Raw genomic sequence first — 16,659 nt, 5'->3', positions numbered from 1 at the left:
AAGAAATGAAATTGAAAAATAAATATTCAAAATAAAATATATATAGTAATCAAAAGTTCGAGGATAAAATTTGATATAATCAGCAAATAATGACATTTTTAAATTTTTTACAACTTCCGGAAAGTGTTTTTCTCCAAATTTTTCAGGAAAATACTTTCCTAAAAACCAAGTCAAATTTTTTTTTGACCGGAAAATGTTTTCTATTTACCAACTTTCCTAACAGCAAACAAACACAAGAAAGTTTAAAAAATATTTTTTTGGAAACAACTTTCTGGAAAATAAATACAGTTAAAAAGGAAAACATTTTCTTGAAAACTAGGTTAAATTTTTATTTGACTGAAAAATATTTTTTATTGACCAGAAAGTGTTTTCCGTTGACTGAAAAATATTTTTCGTTGACCGAAAAATATTTTCTATTAACCAATTTTTTTAATAATAAATAAATATAAAAAATTTTAAAAAATAATTTTTCAAAAATAATTTTTCAAAAAATAAACATGGTCTAAATCTAGACACAAAGTTAAACGCAAAAACTTAATAAAAAAGGAGGGTGTGGACCGACCCAAATAAATCAAGTACAAACCACCAAGGCCCATGCAAGAATATAACCAATCATTTAATATACCTTCCCTTCATTTGTTTATTCACTATTTTTTGAAAATAGATATCCCTTACTCACCCTGCCTTTCCCTCCCTTCAAATTTTCTTCCCAAAAAAAATGAACCACCTCATGCGCCTCTAACGGCTCTCTCTCTCTCTCTCTCTCGCATGCTCTCAAGCACAAACTAAAACACTGGTGTCTTCACATCACCAACAAATCAAAAACCCTAGAAATTGAAGATCCACGAAATGCAAGACATTTTTGGATCGGTTCGTCGATCCTTAGTGTTTAAATCGACGTCAGGAGGAGGAGAAGATGGAGGGTTCAGTGGTTTTGTTGATAAAATCGGCACAAGCATTCGCAAATCGCGAATCGGCCTCTTCTCCAAGCCTTTAATACCGCCCTTGCCTCCGCCATCTAAAAAAGACAATGCGCCGCCGATCCGGTGGAGAAAGGGCGAGTTGATTGGGTGCGGCGCTTTTGGTAGGGTTTATATGGGGATGAATCTTGATTCTGGAGAACTTCTCGCTGTTAAACAGGTTAATAAACTCATCTGTTTTTTTTTTCTTTTCTTTTTACTAAGTTTTTTTTAATAATTTGGTTTAGTATTTATTGTTTATTGATTATATTTTTGCAGGTTTTGATTGCAGCCAGTAGTGTTTCCAAGGAGAAAACGCAGGTAAAGGCTGAATTTGAATCTTAGTTTGACGTGTAAAATTAGTTTCTTTTGGCTTGTTTTGGTAATTTTTGCTGGTTAATTTTTTTGGGTAATTACAATGGTTATGAGTACAAAAGTCCTTATTTTTTTCTCAAAAAAGTAGGAAAGCTAACTGAAGCTCTAGCTTTTAGTTATTTCAAGTAAAATTATTCTTGATCAAGTGCTCTCATGGTTAATCGAGGAAGTTTTTACTTCAAATTTGAAAATAGGCACACATCAGAGAGCTCGAGGAGGAAGTTAAGCTTCTCAAGAATCTTTCGCATCCAAATATTGTTGTGAGTATGATATCCAACTCTCTTTCTTTTTGGTGTGTTTGGTTGGTTATTTGCTTATTGTCGTTATTTCCATGTTTTTTAGAGATATCTGGGAACTGCTAGAGAGGATGATTCGTTGAATATTTTATTGGAATTTGTACCCGGTGGATCCATATCATCGCTATTAGGGAAATTTGGGTCTTTCCCTGAGTCGGTAAGTGATTTTTTGTTTTGAAATATTAGAATGTAGATGGTATTCGAAATGCTGACGGTGGCACTTCTTAAAATCACTTCTTAAAATCATTTTCTATGCAGGTTATAAGAATGTATACGAAACAGCTGTTGTTGGGATTGGAATACCTTCACAAGAATGGTATTATGCATAGGGACATCAAGGTATTGTGGTGTCGTTTGTTGAAGAGATTGGATTCAGAGAGTTCCTCTCTCATTCTCCAAAATCTGACATTGATCATGCTTCATTTCAGGGGGCAAATATTCTTGTTGATAACAAGGGTTGCATTAAACTTGCTGATTTTGGAGCATCCAAGAAAGTAGTTGAACTGGTATTATTCACATTACTATATTAAGATAATTTTTTTGGTTGAGTTTCCATGGGCACTTTTGCTAAATTGCCGTTTTGATTGCAGGCTACTATAAATGGTGCCAAGTCAATGAAAGGCACTCCATATTGGATGGCTCCTGAGGTCATTCTCCAGACTGGGCATAGCTTGTAAGAACAACGTTTCAATTTATTCTCATCATATTTGCCTATAATTTGTCTTGCCATTAGAGTATAAATATGTAGATATCTATAATTTTGACGACATGGCTAAGGCATAGCCTAATTGGTAGCCCTACCTTTCTACTAAAGAAGATCATATGTTCAAATCCCCTCACATTAACCACGTTGAAAACTGAAAAAAATATACAATTTATGACATGGTTGATCACATGGTTTCCTTCATCAGCTACAAGCTCAACAGGATCTTATATCACAGAATCTTTATGATGTATGGTGTTAAAAATATGTACAGCTCATTTAAAACGCAAGGATGTCAAGAAACATGATTCAAATTCTAAAATGATGAAACAATTTATGACATTTAAAACACATGGAGATAATGATATTATAACTTGTGGATTAGTCAGTATTGCGTAAGACAAGGGTACTGAAGTTTTAATTGCAGTTTTAAAAAGTTTAAAAATGTCAGAAGTTTCAAAAGAGGAAATTTAAATATGTATGCTACGCTCTCATGCAGTGTATTATTACTTATTCCTAAAGTAGAGAATTACATTTGTTTGCTATTCCTAATCTTTCTTTTTTGGACATCACTGCCTTTGACATTCAATTTCTTAGTTCTGCTGATATATGGAGCGTTGGCTGTACTGTGATTGAGATGGCCACAGGGAAACCTCCATGGAGCCAACAGTATCAGGAGGTACAGATTTGATGCCATTGGCTGATTTCTTTTATCAATTCGATTTATGTGTAAGAAAATTTAACGGTATACTGGATGGTGTATAGTGTTTCTTGATTAGCTTGCAGTCTAAAAATAAGTTTTGCTTTCAGGTTGCTGCTCTCTTCCACATCGGGACAACTAAATCACATCCTCCCATTCCTGAACATCTATCTATCGAGGCAAAGGATTTCTTGTTGGAATGTCTGCAGGAGTATGTTTGACTTTTATTTATCTCAAGTCTTTCATCTGCTCCCATAATCTTTTTTCTTTTTAAATGAACCAAGATTTTTAGGCAGATGTGACTTTGTATTCATCATAGAAGAATCCTGAAACATTATTTCTATGAATTATGTTAGGTGCATGTCTGTACTAAACTCTTATGTGTAAATGTGGTGGCAGGGTACCAAACTTAAGGCCTGCTGCATCTGAGTTATTGCAGGTGATTTTGATACATAGATTGTTTTTGTCTTAAAAATTATGAACTAATTGTGATAACACAACACAAATATGCACTTGTAAATATATATGCTTGGCAGATATAAATGGAATTGAATTTTTTTTCTTCAAATTGTATACTGGATAAAGTAGTGAATGAACTGGAAAATGGATAATTGGGTTAGTGGGATGAAAAATTTGCAGTGGAGTGGAGATGATGATAGAATATAGGATATTAAATTTTGGATACTAATATCTGTTATTAATTCTTAATTCATGACGGTTCCTATCACCTGGAAAGAATTTATTCAAACTATCATGGATTGATTAATTAATTAATTATAGAGAATTAAACACGAGATAGATTTTCACATATCAATTCTTTGTCTAAATATGTGCAGCATCCATTTGTCACTGGGGAATATCAGGAACCTCATCCAGTATTCCGCAATTCTGTTAGAGTAAGTATAGTAAGATATGCTGGTTTGATTACTGTAATCTGTGAAAGTAAATTTGTCAATTAGTATTTTCCTGTGTCCAGGAATCTGGAAATCTGATAGCAGCTACTGGGATGAATCTCAAGAGCTCGTAAGCTTTTTTAAACTTTGTGGTTTTTGCAGTTTTGTTTGTTTGCTATAATTGACTCTTGAAGGTGTACTGATGGTGCAGCATGAACTCTGTGATTAGAAGGTCATCTTGTGCTGGGTTGAAGGATGTTTGTGAAATGGGTAGTGTGAAGTCCTCAATCGTATATCCTGATAAATTATCAATATCAAGATCCTACTGGGGTGCGGCCAATTGTGATGATGATATGTGTCTGATAGATGATAAAGATGATTTTGTGGTTGGAGCATCAACTAGGTTCAAATGTACCTTAGCATCTTCTGATTTAAATAAGGTGATGAACACTTCTATGTCTGGCCATGTGTATCAGGAGCTTGCATTATCTTTAATAAAATAATTGTTTCTTTAAATCAGAGTTTCAACCCTATGTGTGAACCAATGGAAGACTGGCCATGCAAGTTTGATGAAGATCCATTGTTTAGGAGAAGTGGAATTAACTTATATTGCAGTCAGTCAATCCATGAAGTTATTGATAGCCATGAAGCATCTGGTAAGGGACAGAATGACTTCACATTTCCATGTGGGCCAGTGATGCCTGAGGATGATGATGAAGTTACTGAGTCAAAAATTAGAGCGTTTTTGGATGAGAAGGTACATTTCTGTTCATTCAGACCTATTTTGCGAGTAAATGATGCGGTTGTCAAGCTATATTCTTGTAGTGGATTATTTGAAAATTCATGAACATTGAAAATGAGTGATACATCATAGTCCAAGAGTGAGCTAGGCACTCGCCTTGGTGCTAAGGCAATGCAATGCCACCTTCATTCTTTCAAGGAGAAGCAACTTTAATGAGATGCTTGCCTGGTCAGAGATGAGGTGTTTGGGGTAGGCATCTGATTGAATTTCAGTCATTGCCATTAATTTACGAAAATGATCCTTGATTTGATACCTATATTGTTTATGAGATCAAGTTTGGCATGTTACCACATTACCTTACTCAATCTTACAGTTCAATAAGTAGGACGGTTTTGTCATCACATTACTTTTCAGTTCTTTCCATGGAATTGTCAGTGACCATTTCTCAGCATGCTCTAACCATTTAAAGGGTACTTTTGGCATTTTAATGCCAGTCCAAAGTAAAGTAACGGTCATCATCATTGTTATTATTTCTAATTTTACGGGCTAATGATCCCCCCTCTCTTTGAGGAAAAAAAGATCACGTGTGCCTATGAGTAGCATAATATTGTTAGTTATTCCTGCTCTTACAGCATTCCTCTTTTTCTGCATTTTCTTTCAAAATTCTTGTTTCCCATTTTCATCATTCTAAAGACTTGTGCAAATGAAGTTCTTTTTATTCTTCCGGATTTTCTTGCCATTCCTTTCTTCACAGTTCCTTGCAGAACCTAATGAACAGAAGAATATTTCCGGAATAAATAGTTGAATGGCTTTTAAATTGTCAAACATGCAATGTGACAAAAAATTCAGCGCTCCTTATGCCTTCCCCATCTTTGACAACGCTATTCACTAGTACGATGAAATTGTTAATACTTGTTCCTTGAAACTTCACTAGGCTATTGATTTGAAGAAGCTGCAGACACCTCTATACGAAGAGTTCTACAACAGCACTCTGAATACCTTGGGTGCTCCAACTGCAGTTGGGACAGAAAACAGTGAAAATCCTGCACATTTACTGAGTTTACCTCCTAAAAGCAGGTCACCCAAATGTTTCCCTAGCAGAAGACTCTCTGCAGTTGTTGATGCTCCCAACATTGTGAGTCCTAGTTGTCATACTAAACATGTAGCAAACGAGAGTAGCATCCACAATCGAGCTTTGCAGGAAATTCACCCACCTCAGCTTAGTGAGTGGAAAGAGTTTCTTCATAATGGCCAGCGGGAAACACTTACTTCTAGGTTTGTTTGCCATTATTTGATGCTTGCTTTAGTTTAGTTCTGCTAATGAAAAGAATCACACCTGACATTATGTTACCTGAGAATGACATTAGTTTGACTTGCAGTGCAAGCTTCTCTGAGAGGCAAAGAAAATGGGAAGAAGAGCTTTATCAAGAGCTTGAAAGAAAACGAGGCAAGTTTTAATTTAATCTCTTGATTTAAAACTAAATTTCCATGATTTTCTGTTGCTGGGATTGGTCCTTTGAATCACCATTGTGGTAAATTTTAAGGCCTTCTTCTTTAGCTGAAGTCTTACTATTAGAACCTCATCTCATTCTCAAAGTGTCACGTTGTGTTGAGACTTGAGATAAGAAATGCTATTTTAGGAAAATCCATCAACTCTTTCTTGAGTCCTGGACTAATATTACCCTTAGTTGATGAAAAATACGTGAAGCTGGTATCAGGGTTGCAGAATGAGCAAGTGAATGACATCCTGTATAATACGAGGACACGTTTGGTTGTTGAACTCAAAATGGCTGGGGGTGTGTTTTTGATGAAATTAGCATCACCTGACTGAATCCTTGATGGGTGGATGGGTTTCTAGGCTCCGCCATCCCTGTTGTTGCCATCATGTAACTTGTATAATGATTGATCTCTTTTGTTGGACAAAGACAGACCTAGTTTAGATATGTTGACAAAATACGTTAATATTCTTGCAAACAGATTTTCTTTTGCACTGGATCAGTTGGAAACCCAATGCGGTAAAACAATGCAAAATAAAATTTTAGAACAATTTACAAGCAAGGAGACACTGCACATATACACAAGTTGGAGAATGGAGCCTTGCTGTTCAGCTTCTTAACTCATAAATTTTTTAGATTCACCACCGATACATTCTATTGAGCTCTTTCAGTGTGGTATGACATTTTTGAGTGCCTATTGCAGAGATAATGCGCCAGGCAGGTGTGGGAGGGAAGACATCATCTTCTCCAAAGGATGCGATCCTAAGTCGACAGAGAGAGCGGTTACGATTTGCATTTGGTGGCAAATAAATGAATGTACATCACTTGCATTTGTCTTATTGCCTGATGGAAAAGAAACATGCTTTTCCATTTGGAGTTTTACTGTATCTAGTTATATATCTGGTGAAATGGTGTCTGATAATATACAAGCGGCACTTGCCACAGACAACCTTCCAACCATTGTATTACATCCTTGTGGTTCAGCCAAAACAAATTGATATAAGCAGTATCCTTGTATGCCTTATCTCTACCTCGTTTAGGTGAGCTAAGTTGATGTAAGTTGTTGCGGGATTCAAAGCATAGAGAATGAAGTATTTTTTGAGTTTGTGTTGAAAACATGGAAGTAATGTTTGATGGACATGTTAAGGATCACATGCTGGCAATGCAGCACATTGATGGCTCGTGGAATCCCTTTTCTTTCTTTTTTCTAATGCTTGCAATGCAGCATAGGAACCTCCAATTTGAAGGAAATGGCTTTAAAATAAAATTCTAATATTTGGTTTTGCTTATAAAGAAAAAGATAAGAGAGCAGGCTGGTTGCATCCGCTACATGCAGCTATGATTTAACACAAAGCATATGGTTATGATCATTCACTTAGACAACTCATGAAATGATGAACTGGTGGGCCGGCCATCCTTTCCCCATGTTTTTCAGGATGGTATATGTTGAGTGAGTTTCGGCATGCCTCGAGAGCGCAACGCTTGCAAGTTGTTTTATTACTGATTTTCTCTCATATAAAATTTAAATAACAAAATCAAATGATTAACGTTTATTGCTCTTGTGTTGATTTAAAAAAAAAAGAAATAATTTGACTGATATATCGATCTTTGATCATATTTCCATGACTGATATGCTATGCTCAGGTAGTAGAATTGTTCGTGCATGTTTTGGTTAACTAAAATTGAATTTTAGCAAACATTCCTTTGTATTCACTAGAACAAGGTTAACCACGTATAAGCCGTTTCGAATTTCCATTTTTTTTTTTGCCAAGCTTAATTCAATTATGATAAGGCTGGAAAAATCATCATGAAAAAAGATTGAGGTGTTTTTCATGAGTTGATAAAATTGAATCTAAAAGACTTGATGAGTATATTTACCTAAAAAAAATATATTATAATGCTTAAGTTATTATAATCTTTATGAAGAGAATAAATTATATTCTTTAGACTTAAATGTTCATTAACATTTGTCTAAGTTTTATATTAGTTTTGTATTTGTTTAAACATCTGGAGTCTGAAGAGATGAGTTCTTGACCCTTGAGCTCTATAAAGATAAGCTTTGTTTGTATAGATTTTTTTAAGATAAATATTTAAAAAAATATTTAAATTTTAATGTATTTTATATAAATATTTCATAAATATCTATGTTATAAGATATGTACACATATCCATGAATATTTTATAAAAATCCTAGATATTTATGGTTATATGTATATTGTATAAAACACCATGTAAGTTCAATTGAACTCGGCTTAAGAATTAATATTACTGTCATTTTTTTATGTATCAACAGAACCCCAGATCTTATAAATAGATATGTTTGGAAGACTTGGCCTAGCAAAAAAGAGAAGAAAATTCTTACAATGGACAATAACACTATTTTTACGCTAAGCCGCTATAAAAATTGTTTATGGGCACAATCATGGAGTATAGTCATAGACATAGCTATAAATATAATTGTGGGCATTGTCGTGAGCGTCATCTTCGGTGTAAATATTGGTGTAGCCACATGGGATGTTGTTTTCATCATCCATGAAAAGCATTTATATGAAAAAAAAAAAAATGAGTTTTTGTGTAGTTTCCACGTACAATGCCATTGATAAAAATGAGAAAAATCATAAGAAGAAAAATTAAGGATATTTTTTATTAGCTGATAAAGCTAGACTTAGAAGACTTGATGAGTCTGATAATAATTATAAGAACATTACACTGATGCTTAAGTTAGTATAATTTTTATATAGATGACAGAGAAAATAAGTTTTATTTTCTAAATTTAAATGTTTCTTGAGTTTTATAATAAACTTATGTTGATACTTGTGTTTGTCTATAAACATAAACTCTTTATCCATGAATCTTATAAAAATAGCTTTGTTTATATAGAGTTTGTTAAGATAAATATTTTAAGAAATATCTAAGTTTTAATATGTTGTATATAAATATCTAACTTGTAAAACATTTAATATAAATATTTTTAGAGCTATATATTGTATAAAATATCATGTAGATTTGATTAAACTCGTCCCAAAAATTGATATTTTTTTGGTGTATCATTGGATTACTCTGTTTCCGTTCCCATCCCTCACCATTGCCTAAGTTCGAAGCTAGGAGTTCCTTTTGTCTTCGCGTTACAAATATGCCATCAGGGTCTTTGTCGTTCCAGAATCTAATACGGTCTTCCTAGCATGTCCTTTTCTTCATATGAGTGTGTTCTTCCCAATGCAGGCCCGTGAGCTTCTTTGCACGATCCATTGGTTTCACAAGGCTGCCAAAGGAGCTCCACACTGTTTAGACGGCAACTAATACCACCGAGCCACCAATGTCTCCTATTCTCTTCGTACCGACTTCTGGGCAACATGTTTTTTAGTTAGAAAACGACGATTTTCTTGCAACGAAGATTTTTTCTTCTTCTTAATATTTAGACCAAGCAATTAATTGGAGGACGCCGACAGACATAATTTGGATTGAGAAAACTAGGCCGAGATTTGTGGGAGCCGAGCCCTTGCTATACGAGAAATTTTGTCCGCACGATACATGAGGAACGCCATGGGAGTTTTGTTGATGAAAATAATAATATCAGAGAAATTATGGTGATAATTCTTAATCCCAGTAGATGGGAGCATGAAACACCGTATTTTTAATACGAAATCCAAGTTGTAATAAAAAATTAAACACTCACTAAATAATTGTTTTTTCAATTTCTCATGCCAGTTGAGTCGTGAGATTAAGGGTTTGTTTGAGTTGTGTAAATTTAAAAGTAACATACAGTAATTTCTTAAAAATATACCTAAAATTCTTGAAAATTATGTATAAAAAAATTATCTTAAAATATTGCTAACTAAGAAATCAGTCAAATTTCCAAAATAAAGCCTGTGCGTTCTTTTTAATCTTTTTTTAGCCAACATATATAATAAAGCGCCTGTGCAGTTTTGGGAAGAGAAACACTACCAATTTTCTTTGGGATTAAAAAGAGTAGAAACTATGGAAAGACGAAACTTAAATCAAATTTATTGAAAAGGGGCGGATTTCGGTGGGTTTTTTTTTTCACAGAAAGCCAACGCTGTTGTAACTGCTAATATATATGCATGTTTCGGTGTACATATATATACTGCCAAAGCAGTCCTCCGTTTCTTGAAGTCAAAGGATAATGAGTTCCGAAAGGAAAAATACATTTTTTCCGTGCGTAATACATAGAAGAAGCCAATATAGGAGCTGTTTTGAGTCACTGGTTAGTGTAGTGGTTGTTGCTTTTGGCCGCCTGCCCTTGAATCCCTCATGTTTCCTAATGTAAGAACATGATATTGAACCTGTACCTTGCCTTCGTTTTCCAACAAAAGAATCATTAAGAATCCGTGAAAATTCTTCTCGTTTCCCCATTAAAATTCAATGTAATCTACCGCTACCTGTTTCATCATGTAATTAATTGGCTGACGAGGTCAAAAGTTAGTGATCAATGGCAAGTCCTTTCGTTACATAATTTACTAGATTTTTCTCCTGTGTTCTCTACTGTTGCAAGAATTAGGTGGTGCTGATCAGAGTTTTAGAAAACAGAATGACCTTGAAGGAAAAGCAAACATTTTTGGTTGATTGAGAGGAGACTAAAGTGCTTGAAAAGATGTTTTGTTGGGTGAGTTGTTCATGTCTTCTTTCTCTTTTTTGGGTAAAAAAGAGAGCCTTTAGACGTGAAAGACCAGGATTCTGGGAGATCGACATGAATCATTAAAAGGAAGAGTGAAAATATCGGACACAAATCTACATGCATGTAAAAAGATGAATATGTCAAGGGGAAAACATGTACCAGTTCTTTCTTTGTTTTTGTGCTTTCTTGTAGGCCCAACGCCAATTTGACCACTATACTAACACTTTTATATGTGCAAATATCATAAGAACACGCTAATGAAATATATAGTAACATAAAATTAAAAAGAGAAATACTAATCAGCCACGATTGTCTTTAATAATCATGGTTTTTTTTATGGCAATATGATATAAATTAGTGATTAAATGTTAGTGTTAAAAGAGAGAGGGAATCGAGCTTAACATCCACTATGATTAAAGACTAAACTGATCACATCGATCGTGGCAAAGTTGGTGGAATATATATATATATATGAATATAATTTTTAACATTTTGTTAAGATGCTCGTTGCTAAATATTATTTATGATGGTTTGAATTATACAATTTAGTAGCTAGCATTCTCCTATCCCTAATCGATTCCTCACACGTTTCGAAGAAAAATCATCAAGAAGTGAAAACGACTGGCGTAATGGACAATAGTTACAAAGGAGAGGCTATTGGCACACCCTTCCCTTGTTTTGGTCGCTCATTTTTTTCAAATCTGAAAGGAAGATCCAGTCAAGTAACAATACACCCGTCCTTTGTCGAATTCATTTTATGGGGACCCTCCTTCCCTTTTTCTAGTTTTCTCCTCTGTTAGTTAGCTAGTCTTTGTAGTCCATTTTCGATTTGGAAAAATATTTCTCCTTTTTCTAGTTTTCTCTCGCAAAAATATTTATTGTTTTCTCCTCTGTTGGTCTTTGTAGGCTACCACCCAAGACACCATCTCAGTGGAGCAAAAAGATCATTGAATTCAATGCTAGCAGGAATTCAGCTCAGATTTGTGAAGGGTGTTTTTTTTAAAAAAAGAATTTGCCACAAGCGAGTGTTTTTAAGGTGTGCAGTGTGCACAGATGGTTGCTTGATGGAATTAATTTGTACAAGAGGTTTGCATTTTAGGTCTTGCTTGCATTGCGGTCAGATTATATTTAAAAAAAAAATTAAATTTTTTGCACAAGAGGTTTGCATTTTAGGTCTTGTTTGCATTGCGGTCAGATTATATTTTAAAAAAAAATTTAAATTTTTTTAGTTTTAAATTATTTTTCGTATTTTTTTATTGATTTGATATACCAATATTAAAATAATTTTTTTTAAAAATAATTTTTTTTTAAAAAAACAATCCGTACTCTATTCTCCAAAACTTTTATACTCGGAAGCAAGGGATAAAACAACAAGAAATCTGACAGCCAACAAACAAATAGATCTAGATTGAAGATCATTACAGGACAAAACAGATCTAGAACATACAAGCCAAGATGGAAGATTTATGGTAAAAAGAAGTCAAAAAGCAAAAACAAAAGAAATGATAATAAAAAATAAAAACAAGGGAAACAAGTGGCTAGCTTACGGCAGGTGACCCTTTGTCGGTGGCAAACAACGGAGCTGCAGAGGTGAAGCGTGAGAGGGATTAACCTGTGATTAAAAAAGAAGATGGATTTAATGGGAAGATCATTCTTTATGTTTTGCTAAGTAAAAACGAGGGAGACTTATCCTGCACGAGAGATCGTACGTTTGAATTGCAAGGATTCAATTAATCCAGGTGGGCCGAGCTGATCAATATTTTCCAGACAAAAACAAAGTAATCAAATTCTAGCTACCTAAATTCGATTGCATGCATGCATTTAGCTACCAGTTTCTAGTTTAATGACCGGTGAAATCACAAACAAATTCTTCAACTTAAATCATGTTACAGGAGTCGCAAATAAATGTGATGGCCACACTCTTTCACTGTTTTTTATTTTCAGAAAATTAATGATTCCGTCCGAATATTCTCTCAAGAGAGAGATGGCCTGGGATCTTTAACTTTCCATTTCTGTCCATGAAAAAAGATATCGGTGTCCCCACTTTTTTATTTCCAAAAAGCACAGCAAATTCTGTCTCGTTCCTACCAATAAATATATTCCAGGCATGATTCAACAAGCGGAGAATAAAGTAAGGCGTTCCAAGGCTTTCGGTCATGGCGCGCGCCTTTGCCACCCAATTGAAATGAGATCAAATGGATAAGCACATGGAAACTCTCGTAGCTGTAATTCATAAACCAGCTTCTTGGACTACTTCAATTGGCTCATCACAGTCATCGTCCTGTAGCGTTCCTTCTTTTGGCAAACCTTCTGTTGGATGTTCAAGAAGCACCTCTCCCTCTCTCTCTCTCTCTCTCTCTCTCTCACACACACACACACACACACAGATGCCTAGCTAGCTGCACGTTCAACTACAAGACTCTTACCGTCCAATCAACCATATAAATGCATTCCAGGAAAGGGACAATCGTGTCTGGAGTAGATGACATGGATGGCCATTTAATAATGAAAGGATCAACTAGAGGACGGCCACCGTGCGAGGAATCAATCAAACAAATAAAATCATCTCTGGCATATATGATGATTCGTGTGTGGATATTTCCCCCCTCTTTATTTTACGAGAAACCTCATTAATTATGTAAATTATCGAGTTTCAGCCCTTTCATCTATGTAAATTAACATTTTTATATCACTTTATGCAATATATATATATATATGTAACGGTTCTGTAACTACACACACACAAGAGATATAGACGTTCCGAATAGCATAGAATCTTAGCTAGGTAGAAAAAGTAAATTGAAAAATATAAGATAAATAATTAAAGGGTGTCAATTTCTTAAGTATGAAGTTAAGAATCTTGTTAATATGGTAGGGATGGAAAATCGAGATCTGCCCTTGTTGTAATTGTAAGTGTAACAGGAAGGACATCGATCTATATATATTTTCGAGTATGATAAATGTATATTTCTGTGATTATTCCTTCTCTTTACATGGCAACAGGCATATGACAACAGTGTTATAACCTGTAGTACGTCCGATTTCTCTCTATGATTGAGAATTAATGGGGGCCTACTGTGTTATCCATATTCAAAGATGAACGAGTCGGTCAATTTTTTGGTAGTGTCCTTTGTCAGGGCTGGTTTTTATCTGGACAAAAGGCTTGGCAGGGTATTAGAGTGGGGCTGGGGTGGATGAGGGATTGCCTTTTCATTACCAAGTTTTTTCCTTTTGTTGGTGACGCCATGTTTAGGTAGATCTAAAAGAACCCTAATTTAATTAAATGCCTTTTTCCCCTTTATTTATTCCCCCCTAAGGTAATTCTTCAAGGTTTAACCATACAAAAACACCCCATACCGAAAATGGGCTCGGTTCAGAACTTCTGAACACTTCCAAAAAAAAACAAAAATCACCAGTTACGTTGGAATGTTCAACCAGGCACTTTCCTTGGCATTTCCAGGGGGAAAAAAGTGCATAGCTGCTGCACTCTCCACTTCTACCGACGTTTGATATTTGTCTAGGATTATGACAAGGACATTGTGCAATAAAATAAAAACACGAAGTTAGTACACAAGCCAATAGTACATGCGGTTCTCTATGTAAGATGGTTACAATTTAAATGTTTGATGTAGATTAACATTTCCAAAAAAAATTAAAAATAAGAAAGCAAAATGATTCAGCTACCTAGGCTCTGTTTGGTCCCGTTATATTTGTAAATTAAGTATGAATGTTGAATAAAGAGTTTGACTTAAAAAACGTGCAGGTCAATAAAAACCGATTATAAAAAAAATATTTCCCCCTATTTTTCTTATAATCAATCAATTAGACACGATATATGCTTTTTACTCGACAAGGCCAAACATATACACCATCAATGTTGTTTGATAGAACTGGATGTAAGAATAAGAAGATTTACTAGCATATGAAAGTAAGCCCTCACATAAAAAGAGTTGCATAATTTTGTCAAATTAATTACCCTTTTTTTTTAGTCTCTTTAAATATCCTTTAATTAATTTCTATTTCTAAGAGAAAATTAAGGCCGGCAGAGACATTATATATATTTAGGGTTTTGCAATAAATCATTTAAGACTGATCAGTCATGAAAGTTCTAGCGACGTCCGAATCTGAATTCGATCTCCACTCGTGTTAATCATAGAGAGAAAATAAAAATAAAAATAAAAATCAAAAGGAGGTCCAAAACATTGACACAAAGTTTCTTTATGACGTACCATAAGCTTTTCAAGATTTTGTTTTAGGAAAGGAGTTGAGGTAGTGGAACGCAGGCTTTAATTGCAAAAACGCTCAAAAGAAAAGCCAAGCTTTTCAAGTCCTTAACTACCAAGAAATCCCATAAAAAAGCCAACGAGATGGGGCACTTTTTAGCAATTTGTCCTCCATAATATTTCACATGTTTGTTGAATTTATCTAATTTCTCACATATGCCGCAGCCTTACTGGGCTAATCCTATGGATAATTTCAAGATCAATGAGATGGCCAGCTTGCGGATATACTTGGAGAAAAGTATCCGTGATTATGCAGATTTTTTATTTAAGTAACTTTTTTTTTTAATTATTTATGTATGAATGTGCTTCGCTTTGTTTTAGCTGGCATCGGCTGTTCTAACTGCATGTCAACTGCGTGATGACATGAAATTCTTAGTTTAGAAGGAGCATTTTGCGATTTTGTGTTTTTTCCAGCACTTTGTTTTCTCATACCCTCATTTTTTTTTTTTTTCTTGGTGTATATATACACAGTAAATCTTAACCATTTGAATTAATTATCAACGAAAGATTAATTCTTTTTTTTTAACAAAGATAATAAAGGAAAAGGGAAATCCACACATCTTATTAGGAATTAATTTTCTTATAAGGAACTAATTTAAGGATATTAGACAATAATATAAATTATCTATTAAAACCTTATATAATAATTTATTGAATTGAATTAATTATTTGATATAGTATCAGAGTTAAAATGATTAATTGATTACGAATTTGAATCTTATTATTATTATTTATTTGATAAAATTAAATATAAGGTAGTGTTTGTTTGTATAAATTTTAAGTCTAAATTTTACAAAATATATTAAAAAATAATATAAATTATCTATTAAAACCTTATATAATAATTTATTGAATTGAATTAATTATTTGATATAGTATCAGAGTTAAAATGATTAATTGATTACGAATTTGAATCTTATTATTATTTATTTGATAAAATTAAACATAAAGTAGTGTTGGTTTGTATAAATTTTAAGTCTAAATTTCACAAAATATATTAAAAAATAATATAAATTATATATCTTGAAACTTTACTTAATATATTAAACTTAAAAAAAATGATTTTTTTGACAAGTATTCATCTAGGTGAGAGGATAATACTAAGGTATCTATTTTTTTGCCTTCACATGATTTGTTTTGGTCCCTTAATTTTCCATTACTCTGAAGTGTTGTTGGAAAAAAAGAATTAATTAAAATCAAAGGCCAGGTTTGGTTGGTAAAATGTCTATATGATCTAGTGTCTGGACTTCGGAGAAAAATCTAGCTAGAGGGGGTAAAAAAACAGTACGAACACAATCATTAAAAGCGACATTGACTTTGTTGTTTTATTTATAAAAATATGTATATAAATATCTAGCAATTGCTTCGCTCCATTACTTCGATGCTATTGCTTCGAAGGACACATTGAAGAAGCATGTCTCAACATTAATAAAAATAAATATTAATATATAATCATCAAAATGCATGCATAGAATTTGAACAAAAGATACTGTACTCTCCAAACATACGGTTAAACAATCTTTTTTTATGAACAACATATTGTTCAGGATTTAAATGGTGTTTGTTCTCTTTTTTT

General features: G+C 33.7%; 1 protein-coding gene across 3 annotated transcripts; it reads left to right on the top strand.

Annotated features, from left to right (window-relative positions):
• The first annotated feature begins 659 nt into the window (after positions 1 to 659).
• On the top strand, positions 660 to 7,302 carry NP3 (NPK1-related protein kinase 3). 3 transcript variants are annotated; one of them, XM_011023279.1, is made up of 17 exons: positions 660 to 1,140; positions 1,239 to 1,280; positions 1,529 to 1,594; positions 1,677 to 1,787; positions 1,889 to 1,969; positions 2,059 to 2,136; positions 2,221 to 2,303; positions 2,931 to 3,012; positions 3,144 to 3,244; positions 3,433 to 3,472; positions 3,870 to 3,929; positions 4,010 to 4,056; positions 4,138 to 4,366; positions 4,447 to 4,683; positions 5,603 to 5,943; positions 6,048 to 6,115; positions 6,868 to 7,302. In XM_011023279.1, the coding sequence occupies exons 1-17, from the start codon at positions 850 to 852 to the stop codon at positions 6,972 to 6,974; spliced, it is 2,064 nt and encodes a 687-aa protein (XP_011021581.1). In that variant the 5' UTR covers positions 660 to 849; the 3' UTR covers positions 6,975 to 7,302. The 3 variants fall into 3 exon arrangements, with proteins under 3 accessions (XP_011021581.1, XP_011021580.1, XP_011021583.1); XM_011023278.1 differs by having other exon boundaries at positions 6,036 to 6,115; XM_011023281.1 differs by lacking the exon at positions 6,868 to 7,302 and having other exon boundaries at positions 6,036 to 6,126.
• Positions 7,303 to 16,659: the final 9,357 nt, after the last annotated feature.

The sequence above is a fragment of the Populus euphratica genome, unplaced genomic scaffold (assembly GCF_000495115.2).
Source record: "Populus euphratica unplaced genomic scaffold, PopEup_1.0 scaffold9.1, whole genome shotgun sequence".
Taxonomy (NCBI): Eukaryota; Viridiplantae; Streptophyta; class Magnoliopsida; order Malpighiales; family Salicaceae; genus Populus; species Populus euphratica.
The sequence above is the reverse complement of the archived record's forward strand: the minus strand, read 5'-3'. Positions and strand labels throughout refer to the sequence as shown.

Bases quoted from the DNA above. Each gene is read 5' to 3' on its own strand.
- NP3 (XM_011023278.1), top strand. From the start codon at position 850: ATGCAAGACATTTTTGGATCGGTTCGTCGATCCTTAGTGTTTAAATCG. The intron at 2,137-2,220 runs GTATTATTCACA...TTTTGATTGCAG, and splicing joins CCAAGAAAGTAGTTGAACTG to GCTACTATAAATGGTGCCAA. The intron at 3,473-3,869 runs GTGATTTTGATA...AAATATGTGCAG, and splicing joins CTGCATCTGAGTTATTGCAG to CATCCATTTGTCACTGGGGA.